General features: G+C 43.2%; 1 protein-coding gene across 1 annotated transcript in view; it reads left to right on the top strand.

The window, feature by feature from the left end:
- alox12 (arachidonate 12-lipoxygenase) overlaps window positions 1–14,590 on the top strand; it is a 16,421-nt gene extending 1,831 nt beyond the window's left edge. Inside the window, exons 2-14 of the mRNA XM_035783930.2 lie at window positions 977–1,132; window positions 1,258–1,459; window positions 4,079–4,160; window positions 4,317–4,439; window positions 4,788–4,894; window positions 6,880–7,052; window positions 10,155–10,298; window positions 10,476–10,679; window positions 10,762–10,848; window positions 11,043–11,212; window positions 11,641–11,863; window positions 11,965–12,135; window positions 12,375–14,590. Coding sequence (XP_035639823.1) covers window positions 986–1,132; window positions 1,258–1,459; window positions 4,079–4,160; window positions 4,317–4,439; window positions 4,788–4,894; window positions 6,880–7,052; window positions 10,155–10,298; window positions 10,476–10,679; window positions 10,762–10,848; window positions 11,043–11,212; window positions 11,641–11,863; window positions 11,965–12,135; window positions 12,375–12,554 — 2,013 coding nt within the window. The 5' untranslated portion in view covers window positions 977–985 and the 3' untranslated portion in view covers window positions 12,555–14,590. The remainder of the gene's footprint in view (window positions 1–976; window positions 1,133–1,257; window positions 1,460–4,078; window positions 4,161–4,316; window positions 4,440–4,787; window positions 4,895–6,879; window positions 7,053–10,154; window positions 10,299–10,475; window positions 10,680–10,761; window positions 10,849–11,042; window positions 11,213–11,640; window positions 11,864–11,964; window positions 12,136–12,374) is intronic.
- Window positions 14,591–15,838: the final 1,248 nt, after the last annotated feature.

Raw genomic sequence — 15,838 nt, 5'->3', positions numbered from 1 at the left:
TCGTTGTTTCTCTATGAACAATTGTAATTTCTAGTGCAAATAATAATCTAAAACCAGGAACAATGTCCCAGATCATTTTGTTTGGGGAAAATACTAAACTGATATCATAGTGCTTAACCCTTACAGTTACGCACGACGCAATGCGGAGTGCCTGGATACAGCCCTGAGCCGTGGTATATTGACCATATACCACAAACCCCTGAGGTGCCTTATTGCTATTATAAATGGGTTAACAACATAATTAGAGCAGTAAAAATAAATGTTTTGTCATACCCGTGGTATACGGTCTGATATACCACAGCTGTCAGCCAATCAGCATTCAGGGCTTGAACCACCCAGTTTATAATAACCATTATTTTACCAGGTGTATTGACAGAAAGCACTACCTTTTCTGGTACACTAAGGACCTGGGGGAAGAGTTGCAGGGGAGAGGAGAAAAGAAGAATGTGCCTATTTGAAAGCTCCAAAAAAAAATATATATAGCATGTTTCATTTTTTACATTTTATTTTTAAGTAGCTCTCCTGCTAGAAAAGGTTGGAGACACCTGGTCTATGGTGTCTGGGATGATGGAGGTTATGTGTGCCATGACCAGCATTTCAAAACACTTCATGATTACAGATTTTAGTGCTACATAGGGGTAGTCTATGTCGCAGGTAGCCTTAGAGCTCCTGAGAGCAGGAATGATGGTGGTCAGCTTGAGACATGTCAGGATTATAGACTGCGATAAGGAGAGATTGAACATGAAATTGCCTGCCAGCTGGTCTACCTTTAGGCACAGATATAGGATCAGGTTACCCTCCTCAAGTCTTAACCTGAACCATAAGAAGATAAACATTAAAATGACCTGAGATCTGTATTTGAGGACACACCAGACTCCTCAGCCCCTATGCACCACACTCAGAAATGTTCTGACATAGAGCCAACAACCTCAGCCTTGTGTGTCTGTGTGTGTGTGTGCGTGCGTGCATGTACCAGTGTTTTTAGATGGAGGAATATAAGGTGACAGTTGCTACAGGCACATCAGAGTATTCCGGCACCAATAACTACATATATGTCACCCTGGTTGGAGAGAATGGACAGAGTGAGAGAACAATCCTGGACAACCCTGGACTGGACTTCTGTAGAGGAGCGGTAAGTAGGGCTGTGTTGTGTTGTGCGTGTGATCCAAGCGGAGTACAAGGTGTATGTGTGCGTCATTTTTAGGTAGGTTCATATAAAGTGTGTGTGTGTCTCTCCCTCCCTACCCCCCCCCCCAGGTGGATGAGTACAAGGTGTGCAGCCCAGCCCCTCTGGGTCCTCTCCTCCTGGTTCGTCTGGAGAAGCAGCGTTACTGGGTAGAGGATAACTGGTTCTGTCGCTATGTCACTGTGGAGCCACCAGGTGGTGGTATAGCCCTCACCTTCCCCTGCTACCGCTGGCTCATAGGAGACGTCAAGGTGGAGATACGAGAAGGCACAGGTAATTAATTGGTAAAGGAAAGAAGTTGCCCCTCAATATACTGCTCTCAAGTCAGTTTGCGTTTTTTTCCCTTTCGTGTTAAAGGTTAATGTTTCGGGGTGAGAAAGTAGATCCTAGATCTGTGTCCTAGATTTGGTCAAACAAAGGGCACGAGTCACCAGAATAGCTTCAATGCACCGTGGCATAGAAATTCCATCATTTGATGTTTAGTTGTTGGAGTGGGTCTAGGGTTTCTGGGATAATGGTGTTGATGTGAGCCATGACCAGCCTTTCAAAACGCTGTCTCAGGGGCTGCTCCGAAAATAAGTGTTCACACACACACCTTTCAAAACCCCTCTGCTCCTTTGACACCCCTCTTTCAAAGTCACTGAGATCTCTTCTTCTAGCCATGGTAGCCAAAATAATGAGCAACTGGGCATTTTTATACATGACCCTAAGCATGATGGAATGTTAATTGCTTAATTAACTCTGGAACCACAACTGTGCAAAATGGCGCCGGAGGGGAGGGCAGCCGTTTCATCAGCTCTTAACCAACCATGCTATTTTGTTTTGTTATTTCGCTTTGTTCGTAACTTGTTTTGTACACAATGTTGCTGCTACTGTCTCTTATGACCGAAAATACATCTTCTGGACATCAGAACTGGGATTACTCACCTCAAATTGAAGAAGAACTCTCGCTCGTCGGATGTTGCAGGGCCTGCAAACTATTACAGCCAAGAGCTGCCCAGTGACACGAGCCTATCAGACGAGCTAAATCAATTCTATGCTCGCTTCGAGGCAGGTAACACTGAAACATGCATGAGAGCATCAGCTGTTCCGGATGACTGTGTGATCACGCTCTCCGCAGCCGATGTGAGTAAGACCTTTAAACAGGTCAACATTCACAAGACCGCTGGGCCAGATGGATTAACAGGACGTGCATGCGCTGACCAACTGGCAAGTGTCTTCACTGACATTTCAACCACCCCCTGTCCGAGTCTGTAACACCAACATGTTTCAAGCAGACCACCATAGTCCCTGTGCCCAAGAACACTAAGGTAACCTGCCTAAATGACTACCAACCTGTAGCACTCACATCTGTAGCCATGAAATGCTTTGAAAGGCTGGTCATGGCTCACATCAACACCATTATCCCAGAAACCCTAGACCCACTCCAATTTGCATACTGCACCAACAGATCCACAGATGACGCAATCTCTATTGCACTTCACACTGCCCTTTCCCACCTGGACAAAAGGAACATCCATGTGAGAATGCTGTTCATTGACTACAGCTCAGCGTTCAACACCATAGTGCCCACAAAGCTCATCACTAAGCTAAGGACGCTGGAACTAAACACCTCTCTCTGCAACTGGATCCTCGACTTCCTGACGCCCCCAGGTGGTGAGGGTAGGTAACAACACATCCGCCACACTGATCCCCTCAGGCTACTTACTCCCTGTTCAATCATGACTGCACGGCCAGGCACAACTCCAACACCATCATTTTCTGATGACACAACAGTGGTAGGCCTGATCACCGACAACGACGAGACAACCTATAGGGAGGAGGTCAGAGACCTGACCGTGTGATGCAAGGGCAACAACCTCTCCCTCAACGTGATCAAGACCAAGGAGATGATTGTGAACTACAGGAAAAGGAGGACCGAGCATGCCCTCATTCTCATCGACGGGGCTGCAATGGAGCAGGTTGAGAGCTTCAAGTTCCTTGGTGTCCACATCACCAACAAACTAGCATGGTCCACCAAGACAGTTGTGAAGAGGGCACGACAAAACCTATCCCCCCCTCAGGAGACTGAAAATATTTGGCATGGGTCCTCAGATCCTCAAAAGGTTTTATAGCTGCACCATCGAGAGCTTCCTGACGGGTTGCATCACTTCCTGGTAAGGCAACTGCTCGGCCTCTGACCACAAGGCACTATAGAGGGTAGTGTGAACGGCCCAGTTCATCACTGCGGCCAAGCTTTCTGCCATCCAGGACCTCTATACCAGGTGGTTTCAGTGGAAGGCCCTAAAAATGGTCAAAGACTCCAGCCACCCTAGTCATAGACTGTTCTCCCTGCTACTGCACGGGAAGCAGTACCGGAGCTCCAAGTCTAGGTCAAAGAGGCTTCTAAACAGCTTCTAACCCCAAGCGTTAAGACTCCTGAACAGCTCATCAAATAGCTACACAGAGTACACCATTGCCCCCCTTCCATGCTGCTGCTAATCTCTTATTTTCTATGCATAGTCACTTTAATAACTCTACCTACATGTACATATTACCTCAATTACCTCGACACCGGTGCCGCCCGCACAATGACTCTGTATCGGTACCCTCTGTATATAGCCCCGATATTGTTATTTACTGCTGCTCTTTAATTATTTGTTATTCTTATCTCTTATATTTTTGGGGGAGATTTTCTTAACTGCATTGTTGGGCTTGTAAGTAAGCATTTCACTGTAAGGTCCTGTTGTATTCGGCGCATGTGACAAATACAATTGGATTTGATTTGTGTGGAAGCACCTGCGTTCAATATCATTTGTATCCCTCGTTTACTTAAGTGTTCCCTTTACTTTGGCAGTTACCTGTATGTGTGAGTGAGTCATCCCTCTCTCGCTGTCTCTCTCCCTCCTTTAGCGAAGAGACTCTGTGACGATACCTCTCCTCAGCTATTGGCTCACAGGAAAACAGAACTGCAGGAGAGACAAACTATATACAGGTCGGTAAGATTACAGAAATGATGTTACACACACACACACGTGCACACACCTATTTAGGAACACAGTCACAGAAATACGAATGCACACACGCGTCCCAATTCCAATCGCTCCAGAAAGAGAGAGCCTAGTTCTTAAAGTTATGTTTGCTTATCCAGATGGACTGCATGGGCTTCTGGGATTCCCAAGTGTATCGATGCCAAGACCGAAGCAGACCTGCATCAGGACGTACGTTTTGACAGCGAGAAAAGGAGCGACTTTGAGGGTTCCTTACACTATGCGTGAGTTACACACATTTTTCTGTGTGATGTTATTCTTACGCATTGACATTCACACATGCTGGTCAAATTTCCCTAAATCTAATGTAAATCTAATGTAAATCTAATGTAAAATGTCCCTCACTTGCTCAGACATGTCTTACCCACATTACGTGTCTCAACTTCCCCCTTTCTTAAAAAAATATGTTCCATTTCTCTCTCCTTACCCCACCTCACCCCCTCGATCTCTTTCTCTACCCCCCTCTCTCACCCATCACCCCCTCGCTCTACCCTCTCTCTCTCACCCATCGCCCGCTCTCTACTCTCTCTCTCGCACCCATCTCTCCCTACCTCCCTTCTTCTCTCTCCAAGTATTCTAGAGCTGTCTCTGAAGAAACTAGCCATCAGGTTTGGAAAGTCATGGGACGATCTGGAGGACTTTAAACGATGCTTCTGGAAACTCAAAAGCCCCATAGCTGGTAGAGTACAGTAAAACAAATATACCATATTTACATTCAGTGCTTTAGCCCTCCCTCCCATCTGCATCAGAGGTGTTATTGGTTGTAGAGTACAGGCCGACACTTTTTATTGCCAGTCTCTTCCTGTTCCTAATCACAGACATTTAGGAAGTGAGGCCTCGGAGTAATGCAACAACAGTTTTCACCTAACTTAATCAGTGTTTCATCTACTGTTTCACATTGCAATATATGTTCATATAAAGTAATTAGGTCAATATTTTTAAAGAACTGATTAAATAATTGTTTCATATATGGTCAATTAATTTTCCCACATTACGTATAACACTTCTCTATATTTACTCTCTCAGTCCTATTATTATACAGTATATCAAATAGTACAGGTTTTTTTTATTGCTTTGGTGCAATTTTCAAAAGTATTTTGTACCTTTTTTACAATTCTTAGTACAAAACTCAAAACACATCATCTAACAGGAAGTTGTTTCAAAACTCAAAGCAGATGTTCAATTGACTAAGTACAACACACAACATCATACAGGCACTTTTTCACCAAACTTACTCAGCGTTTCATCTACCGTTTCACATTGCAACACATTTTCATATGAAGTCGTGGCCTTTCACAATGCAATGCTCACATTTACTTTTGATATGATTCTCTTTTTTGTTCAAATACATTTTACTATTACTTAACCCGACGCCTCTTGATGATCACCTAAATGTTTTGGTAAACAGATAGAACTGGTTCGTCTACTACACATTTTGAGAACTCATTCAAATGTACAGTATGTCTGTAAGGTAGAAACATAAGTATATATACTCAAATGTACTACTATGATGATTACTTATGATTTTACTTCAGAGCAAGTTTAAAAAAAATGTTTTTATCTGATATTCGCATGATCAGAGATGTACTGTATGTAACAAATCAAAGTTTATTGGTTGCGTACACAGATTAGCAGATGTTACAGCAGGTGCAGCTAAATGCTTGTGTTTCTAGCTCCTACAGTGCAGTAATACAATACTACTACGCAAATCATCCAAAAAGTCCAAAACAAGAAAGAAATACATCCCCTATAAACTAAACATGTGTCCAGTATTGTATTGTACGTAGTTGCTCGTGTTTCTTGACCCAAGCAAGTCTCTTCTCATTATTGGTGTCCTTCAGTGGTGGTTTCTTTGCAGCAATTCGACCATGAAGGCCTGATTCACACAACCTCCTCTGAACAGTTGATGTTGAGATGTGTCTGTTACTTGAACTCTGAAGTATTTATTTGGGCTGCAATTTCTGAGGCTGGTAACTCTAATGAACTTATCCTCTGCAGCAGAGGTAACTCTGGGTCTTCCTTTCCTGTGGCGGTCCTCATGAGACCCAGTTTCATCAAAGCGCTTGATGGTTTTTGCGACTGCAGTTGAAGGAACTTTAAAAGTTCTTGAAATGTTCCGCATTGACTGACCTTGACATCTTAAAGTAATGATGGACTGTCTTTTCTATTGGCTTATTTGAGCTGTTCTTGCCATAATATGGACTTGGTCTTTTACAAAAATAGAGCTACCTTCTGTATTCCACCCCTATCTTGTCACAACACAACTGATTGGCTCAAACGCATTAAGAAGGATAGAAATTCAACAAATGAACTTTTAAGAAGACACACCTGTTAATTGAAATGCATTCCTGGTGACTATCTCATGCAGCTGGTTGAGAGAATGCCAAGAGTGTGCAAAGCTGTCATCAAGGCAAAGGGTGGCTATTTGAAGAATCTCAAATATATAACACATTTTTGATTATTACAATATTCCATATGTGTTATTTAATAGTTATTCAACAATGTAGAAAATAGTGAAAATACAGAAAAACCCTTGAATGAGTAGGTGTTCTAAAACCTTTGACTGGTATTGTAGATTATTGTATTAAAGAAATTATTATTGATACATTCAGACAGTACTTTTTCATTCTGTGGTTGATTGATTGATTATCCCTATGGTTCCAGAGTACTGTATGGAGCACTGGAAGGAAGATTGGTTCTTTGGGTACCAGTGTCTGAATGGTTCAAACCCCCGCATGATCCAGTGCTGCAAGGAGCTTCCAGGAAACTTCCCCGTCTCTGGGGACATGGTGCAGGGGTCGCTGGCACCCAGGACCACCCTGGACAAGGAGCTCAAGGTGGGGCCCATCTATCTATCTCTGTCTGACCCCCCCTAGGGTCCATCTACCTGTCCTTCTGTGTACGTGCCAAAATAGCACCCTATTCCCAAAATCGTGCCCTACTTTTCACCAGAGCTCTAATTGCAAAATAGTGTACTTTTGTCCAGAGCCCTATTCCCTACAATCTTAGAAAAAAGGGTTCCAAAAGGGTTCCTTGGCTGTCCCCATAGGAGCATCATTTTTGGTTCAATGTAGAACCCTTTTGGGTTCCATGTAGAACCCTCTTTGGAAAGGGTTCTACGTGGAACCCAATAAGGTTCTACCTGGATCAAAAAAGGGTTCTTCTAAGGGTTCTTCTATGGGGACACCTAAAGAACCCTCGTAGGTTCTAGAGAGCACTTTTTTTCTAATAATGTATATAGTGCACTACTTTTCACCAGAGATCTTTTCCCTATATAGTGCACTACTTTTAAACAGAGCTCTATTCCCTATATAGTGCACTACTTTTAAACAGAGCTCTATTCCCTATATAGTGCACTACTTTTAAACAGAGCTCTATTCCCTATATAGTGCACTACTTTTAAACAGAGCTCTATTCCCTATATAGTGCACTACTTTTAAACATATCTCTATTCTCTATATAGTGCACTACTTTTAAACAGAGCTCTATTCCCTATATAGTGCACTACTTTTAAACAGATCTCTATTCCCTATATAGTGCACTACTTTTAAACAGAGCTCTATTCCCTATATAGTGCACTACTTTTGACCGGAGCCTTTTGTCTATATGGGTGCCTCTACAGAAGTGGTGTAAATTGCTGTCCCACACCAAAAACATATTTAAAAAACAATTGTGTCTCCCAAACTTAGGACATTTATTTACATCATGATATGTTCTAATTTAATCCAAGGCAATAACAAACACAAGTTAATATAGTACAAAGTAACCGTTTATACACCTGTCCCAAACCCTGATTTCCTAAACTTCATGTTTGAAAATAAAGCAATGTAAAAAATAATATTACACTTTCATTTCAATAGAACATCTTGAGTAGTTCTATTATTACATTGAAAGATACTGATCTAATTATTTGTTTGGGTTATTTTTAAACACCTTTTGAGGTCACTCCCGAAACACACACTTTAAAAGACTATAGAATGAAGGTGCCTTTAAGCTACAACCCTACAAATACCACCAGGTGATGGGATTGCACCCCTCTCCATGATGGCCACATGGTGAGTAGTCTGTCTGCAAACATTTTGGAGAAATTTTGTGAGCAAGTTGGTAAATCTTAATGTATTTTTTAAGTGTCACTACCGAAAATCTAATACAGTTGAAGTCGGATGTTTACATACACTTAGGTTGGAGTCATTAAAACTCGTTTTACAACCACTCCACATATTTCTTGTTAACAATCTATAGTTTTGGTGATTTATAGTTTTGTCGGTTAGGACATCTACTTTGTGCATGACACAAGTAATTTTCCCAACAATTGTTTACAGACAGATTATTTCACTTATAATTCACTGAATCACAATTCCAGTGGGTCAGAAGTTTACATACACTAAGTAGACTGGGCCTTTTAAACACCTTGGAAAATTCCAGAGAATGATGTCATGGCTTTAGAAGCGTCTGACATCATTTGAGTCAATTGGAGGTGTACCTGTGGATGTATTTCAAGGCCTACCTTCTAACTCAGTGCCTCTTCGCTTGACATCATCATCACAAATTGTAGACCTCCACAAGTCTGGTTCATCCTTGGGAGCAATTTCCAAACGCCTGAAGGTACCACGTTCATCTGTACAAACAATAGCACGCAAGTATAAACACCATGAGACCACGCAGCCGTCATACCGCTCAGGAAGGAGGTGCGTTCTGTCTCCTAGAGATGAACGTACTTTGGTGCGAAAAGTACAAATCAATCCCAGAACAACAGCAAAGGACCTTGTGAAGATGCTGGAGGAAACCGGAACAAAAGTATCTATATCCACAGTAAAACGAGTCCTATATTGACATAACCTGAAAGGCCGCTGCTCCAAAACTGCCATAAAAAAAGCCAGACTACGGTTTGCAACTGCACATGGGGACAAAGATCGTACTTTTTGGAGAAATGTCCTCTGGTCTGATGAAACAAAAATAGAACTGTTTGGCCATAATGACCATCGTTATGTTTGGAGGAAAAAGGGGGAGGCTTGCAAGCCGAAGAACACCATCCCAACCGTGAAGCACGGGGGTGGCAGCATCATGTAGTGGGGGTGCTTTGCTGCAGGAGGGACTGGTGCACTTCACAAATGTGTCTGTTACTTGAACTGTGTGAAGCATATATTTGGGCTGCAATTTCTGAGGCTGGTAACTCTAATGAACTTATCCTCTGCAGCAGAGGTAACTCTGGGTCTTCCATTCCTGTGGCGGTCCTCATGAGAGCCAGTTTCATCATAGCGCTCGATGGTTTTTGCGATTGCACTTGAAGAAACATTCAAGTTCCTGAAATGTTGCGGATTGACTGACCTTCATGTCTTAAAGTAATGATGGACTGTCTTTTCTCTTTGCTTATTTGAGCTGTTCTTGCCATAATATGGAATTGGTATTTTACCAAATAGGGCTATATTCTGTATACCACCCCTACCTTGTCACAACACAACTGATTGGCTCATACGCATTAAGGAAATAAATTCTGGTGCACCTTTTAAGAAGGCACACCTTCTTGCATTCCAGGTGACTACCTCATAAAGCTGGTTGAGAGAATGCCAAGAATCTGCAAAGCTGTCATCAAGGCATAGGGTGGCTACTTTGAAGAATCTAAAATATATTTAGATTTGTTTAACACTTCTTTAGTTACTACATGATTTCATAGTTTTGATTTCTTCACCATTATTCTACAACGTAGAAAATAGTCAAAATAAAGAAAAACCCTTGAATGGGTAGGTGTGTCCAAACTTTTGACTGGTACTGTATATATATATTTACAAAAAAATATATATGGGATTTGGAAATGATGCAGTTGATTACATTGACAGAACTGCAATATTAAAGCTGATCTACCCCCTAAAAGAAATACTATCTTAACCCTAGCCTCAGCTGCCTCTACAGATTCTCCGCTCTCCTCCCTTCATCTCTAGGCTGGTAACATCTACTTGATTGACTATGCCATTATGGATGGTGTTCCCACCAATGTAATCAGGGGGAAACCACAGTACATCGCTGCACCTCTGTGTCTACTATATGAGCATCCTGACCAGGGACTCATACCCATTGCCATACAGGTAGGACTGGACACGCACGCACGCACGCACGCACGCACGCACACACACACACACACACACACACACACACACACACACACACACACACACACACACACACACACACACACACACACACACACACACACACACACACACACACACACACACACACTATTAATCCCTTCTCTTCTCCAGCTAGGACAGACTCCTGGCTTGGACACCCCCATCTTCCTGCCTAATGACCCCCCCCTGGCCTGGCTATTGGCTAAGATTTGGGTCCGTCACTCAGAGTTCCAGGTGTTCCAGTTGCTGTCACACCTGTTGAGAACGCACCTGTTGGTAGAAGTGTTCTGTGTGGCTACGTTACGTCAACTTCCTGCTGTACACCCTGTATACAAGGTAGGAGCGTGTGTGCGTGTATGTGCGCGAGCGTGAACGTGTGTGCGTGTGTTGCTGTCTCATCCCCCTCTCTTGTCTTTAGCTCCTGGCTCCCCACCTGCGCTACACTCTGGAGATCAACTGCAGGGGACGGACTCAGCTCGTCTCCGCTGACGGCATCTTCAAAAGGGTCAGCTCGCTATTCTCTTCTTTGACGATTAATTTTCCCCATTTCGCCATATTTTGTAACCCCCCCCCCCCGAATGTGCGAAATGTCATATAGGGACACAGATAGAAGGACCGCTTTGAAAGTGGTGGACCAGTGGTTCGATTTCCCACCATTGCGGTCTAAGCTGACAGCATCCTCCTGCTCTCTTCCTCCAGGTGGTGTCTACAGGAGGGGAGGGCCTGCTCGTCCTGTCCCAGAGAGAGTACAAGGTCCTGACCTACCGCTCTCTCCAGCCCTGCTGGGACTTCCAACAGCGCGGCGCCACCACGCTCAAAGACTACTTCTACAGGGAGCACAGCCTCATGCTGTGGGATGCCATACACAGGTTTTTACTTATTTTACCCCTATGCGGCTGTCGTCGAAATGGCATCTTATTCCCTATAGGCCCTGGTCAACAGCAGTGCACTTAATGGGGAATAGGGTGCAGAGCCACTAAGCTCAGAGACTACTTCTACACGGAACACAGGCTGATGCCGTGGGACGCCATACACAGGTGCAATACCCGTGTAACCACTTCTGTATGACCACAGACACATTGTTTATTAGGTTGTAAGCGGAAAGCAAGGAGGGGACATGCTCTTAGGCCTGAAATATGGACATGCTGAAATTCATATTGGGGAAAATAAGACGTTCTAATCGTTGTGCAGTATTAACTCCTTTAATTAGCCTTCTCTTACTCTCCATTATTTCTACCTCACTGTTTGTTTACCTCTCCCCCCCTCCCTCCCTCCCTCTCTCTCCGCCCCTCCATAGTTTTGTCTCAGGGATGATATCTGTGTACTACCAATGTGACAGTGATGTGGTGGAGGACCCTGAGCTACAGACCTGGATAAAGGACATCGCTGAGGAGGGCTTTGTCGATGTCCCCACGTTTGGCTTGTCCAACGAACTCAAAAACAAAGCAGAGCTGGTTACCTTGCTGAGTGTAGCCATCTTCACGAGCACAGCACAGCACGCAGCCACCAACAATGGACAGGTACTTCACAAACACACACACACACACCAGGCACGCGAGCAAGCAAGCACACACACATGCGCGCACATTTCTATGAACTCACTCCGCTCTCTTTAACATAGTTTGACTGGTGTGCTTGGGTACCCAACACCCCGTGCACCATGCGTCACCCCACGCCAACCGACAAGGATGCTGTTACCATGGAGATGATAATGGACAGCCTGCCTGATGTCAGCCAAACATGTTTGGAGATGGCGATCACATGGCACCTGGGGCGGCCACAACCTGATGCAGTAAGTTAAAGGGTTACGCTGACGCTAGCCGAGCCCATAGAATTCCAGTCGAACTTGTGAGTAGTTACCGTACACATTATTTTAAGTGGGGGTGGTACTACCTCAACATACATTTTTGGTTCCATTTCAAAACGCTTTCTCCCGTTTGCTCCAACTGAATGAAACCCTTGTCTCCCACCTTTTGTTCTTTCTCTCCCGCTCTCTCTCTTTCTCTTCCGCTATCCCCCTCTCTGCTCCAGGTCCCGTTGGGTCAGTATCCAGAGCAGTACTTCACTGAGCCCCAGGCCCAGGTGGTGATTGACAGGTTCAGAAAGGAACTGAAGGATATAGAGGAACACATCCTGAGCCAGAACCAGGGACTGGAGCTACCTTACCTCTTCCTCCTGCCCAGTCGCATCGAGAACAGCATTACCATATAGATTAGACCCCAATGTCTTATCATCATTACTTGTTTACTAATTGAGGAGCAGGGCCGGACAATCGCATTTGGGGCCCCGGGGCCCTGCTGAGGAGCATCCCACTGGGCACAGACATCAGTTCAACTTCTTGTTTTGATATACAGTTCCAGTCAGAAGTTTGGACACACGTACTCATTCAAGGGCTTTTCTTTACTTTGACTATTTTCTACATTGTAAAATAATAGTAAATACATAAAAACTATGAAATAACACATATGGATTCATGTAGTAACCAACAAAGTGTTAAACAAATTCTTCAAAGTAGCAACCCTTTGCCTTGATGACAGCTTTGCACACTCTTGGCATTCTCTCAACCAGCTTCATAAGGGATGCATTTCAATTAACAGGTGTACCTTCTTAAAGGTTCATCTGTGGAATTTCTATCTTTTTTAATGTGTTTGAGACAATCAGTTGTGTTGTGACAAGGTATGGGTGGTATACAGACGGTAGCTCTATTGGGGAAAAGACCAATTCCATATTATGGCAAAAACAGCTTAAATAAGCAAAGAGAAACGGCATAAAGGTCAGTCCAAGTGCAGTCGTAAAAACCGTCAAGCGCTATGATGAAACTGGCTCTCATGAGGACCGCCACAGGAAAGGAAGACACACAGTTACCTCTGCTACAGAGGATACGTTCATTAGAGTTACCAGCCTCCGAAATTGCAGCCCAAATAAATGCTTCAGAGTTAAAGTAACAGATGCATCTCAACAGCAACTATTCAGAGGAGACTGCGTGAATCAGGCCTTCATGGTTGATTTTACTACCAAAAGAATACACCACTATAGGACACCAATGAGAAGTAGAGACTTGCTTGGGCCAAGAAACACAAGCAGTGGACATTAGACCAGTGGAAATCTGTCCTTTGGTCTGATGAGTCCAAATTTGAGATTTTTGGTTCCAACTGCCATGTCTTTGTGAGACGCAGAGTAGGTGAATGGATGATCTCCGCATGTGTGGTTCCCACCATGAAGCATGGAGGAGTGATGGTGTGGGGGTGCTTTACTGGTGACACTGTCTGTGATTTATTTAGAATTCTAGGCACATTTAACCAGCATGGCTACCACAGCATACTGCAGCTATACACCATCCCATCTGGTTTGTGCTTCGTGGGACTATAATTTGTTTATCAGGACAATGATCCAAAACACACCTCCAGGCTTTGTATGGGCTATTTGACCAAGAATGAGACTGATGTAGTGGTGCATCAGATAACCGGGCCTCCACAAACACCCGACCTCAACCCAATTACAATGGTTTAGGATGAGTTGGAGTGAAGAAAAAGCAGCCAACAAATGCTCAGCATATGTGGGAACTCCTTCAAGACTGTTGGAAAAGCATTCCTCATGAAACTGGTTGAGAGAATGTCAAGAGTGTGTAAAGCTATCATCAAGGCAAAGGGTGGCTAATTTGAAGAATCTCATATCAAACATATTGATTTAACTTTTTTTTTTGATTACTACAAGATTTCATGTGTTATTTCATAGTGTTGATGTCTTCACTATTATTCTACAATGTAGAAATAGTTTAAAAAAATAAAGAAAAACCCTTGAATGAATAGGTGTGTGCAAACTTTTGACTGGTTTTGTACATTGGTTGAGTTCTCAACTAACGTGAATTCAACAACAAAAATTCACCATGTCATTGGAGTTAGGTTAAAAGTTGGGTGAAAAAAAGACTAAATGCCGTTACATTGATCGCTTTTTGCAAATCCAATTAGTTTTCCACGTCATCACATTGATTTTTGGGGTTGAAATTATGTGGAAACAACATTGATTCAATGTTTTTGCCCAGTGGAAAGGCCATCAACTATAGTTCTCCAGCAAACACTGCCTTAACCTTTATCTCAGTTAACCCAGAACTAAAATCCAGATTATGCACCAGGACTAAGGGAGTAGTTGAGGGGAATACATTTTGGGGGGGATTCTTGCATTGGAATTATATTGAATTCTGATTATATATCATTACTCTATACCACAATAAACAAAGTTCAAATGCAGATGCTCTGAGATCTTTGAGTGCTTTTTAAATAGCCAATCTCTGCTGTGCTGTATCAGCACAATGGACAGCGCCCTACAACTAGGCCATTTTGGTCATGAATATAAGCTACAAGATAGGCTGTTTGTAATATGTGAATTACCCTATATGAATGCAGCCTTACACACAGCTGTCTTACCAAAATCATGCAAACTAGTTTTTCATGCATGCAAACAAAAATACTGAAGAGCAGTTTGGCTTAGAATACCGACATAACTGTGAATTTGAAAGAATGGAACAGAACAAAACAGAGGTACCGGTAGGTAAACAAAATATCAGATCGATAAAGGCATGAAACAATCCATATTTAGGCTAGTTACATTAACAGTGAACAAAATCAGAATGGATATCCAAATAACCAAAACATAGCCTACTACAGTGAGATCCAGCCAGCTGTCTTGCCAAATAAATAGGCCCGCTTTAAACATGGAACAGCATGCCGCTCGCTCATGAGTTCAGCAACACGTTGTGACATGGCACAATACACTTCTGTGAATAAAACCCGACCCACGTAATTAATTAAGCAATGTACAGCCTAACACGGAACCCAAACCGGCTGTGCGCGCTATCGTGCATAAATGTATTTTGTCCCCCTACACCAAACGACACGCAGGTTACAATATCAAAACAAACTCTCAACCAATGACATTAATTTGGGGACAGGTCGAAAAGCATTAACCATGTACGGCAATTTAGCTAGTTAGCTTGCACTTGCTAGCTAATTTGTCCTATTTAGCTAGCTTGCTGTAGCTAGCTAATTTGTCCTGAGATATAAGCATTGAGTTGTTATTTTACCTGAAATGCACAAGGTCCTCTACTCCGACAATTAATCCACACATAAAAACGGCCAACTGTTTCTAGTCATCTCTCCTCCTTCCAGGCTTTTTCATCTTTGAACTTATATGGTGATCCATCTACACTTTCATAGTATTACCACGACAACCGGCAAAACAGTTTGTCTTTCAATCACCCACTTGGGTATAACCAATGAGGAGATGGCACGTGGGTACCTGCTTCTATAAACCAATGAGGAGATCGGAGAGGCAGGACTTGCAGCGTGATCTGCGTCAGAAATAGAAATAAGTTATATTTTAAGCATGAGCAGTGTGGGTGCAATAATTGAATAACATGGATTTCTAAATTTATTTTGAGACGCTTGCGCACGCGACGTGTCCGGTCTGGTCAGCATGTAACATAAACACGTTTCCAA

The sequence above is a fragment of the Oncorhynchus keta genome, chromosome 13 (assembly GCF_023373465.1).
Source record: "Oncorhynchus keta strain PuntledgeMale-10-30-2019 chromosome 13, Oket_V2, whole genome shotgun sequence".
Classification (NCBI taxonomy): domain Eukaryota; kingdom Metazoa; phylum Chordata; class Actinopteri; order Salmoniformes; family Salmonidae; genus Oncorhynchus; species Oncorhynchus keta.
Note: the sequence above shows the minus strand (reverse complement) of the source record. Positions and strands in the feature narration are given on the sequence as shown.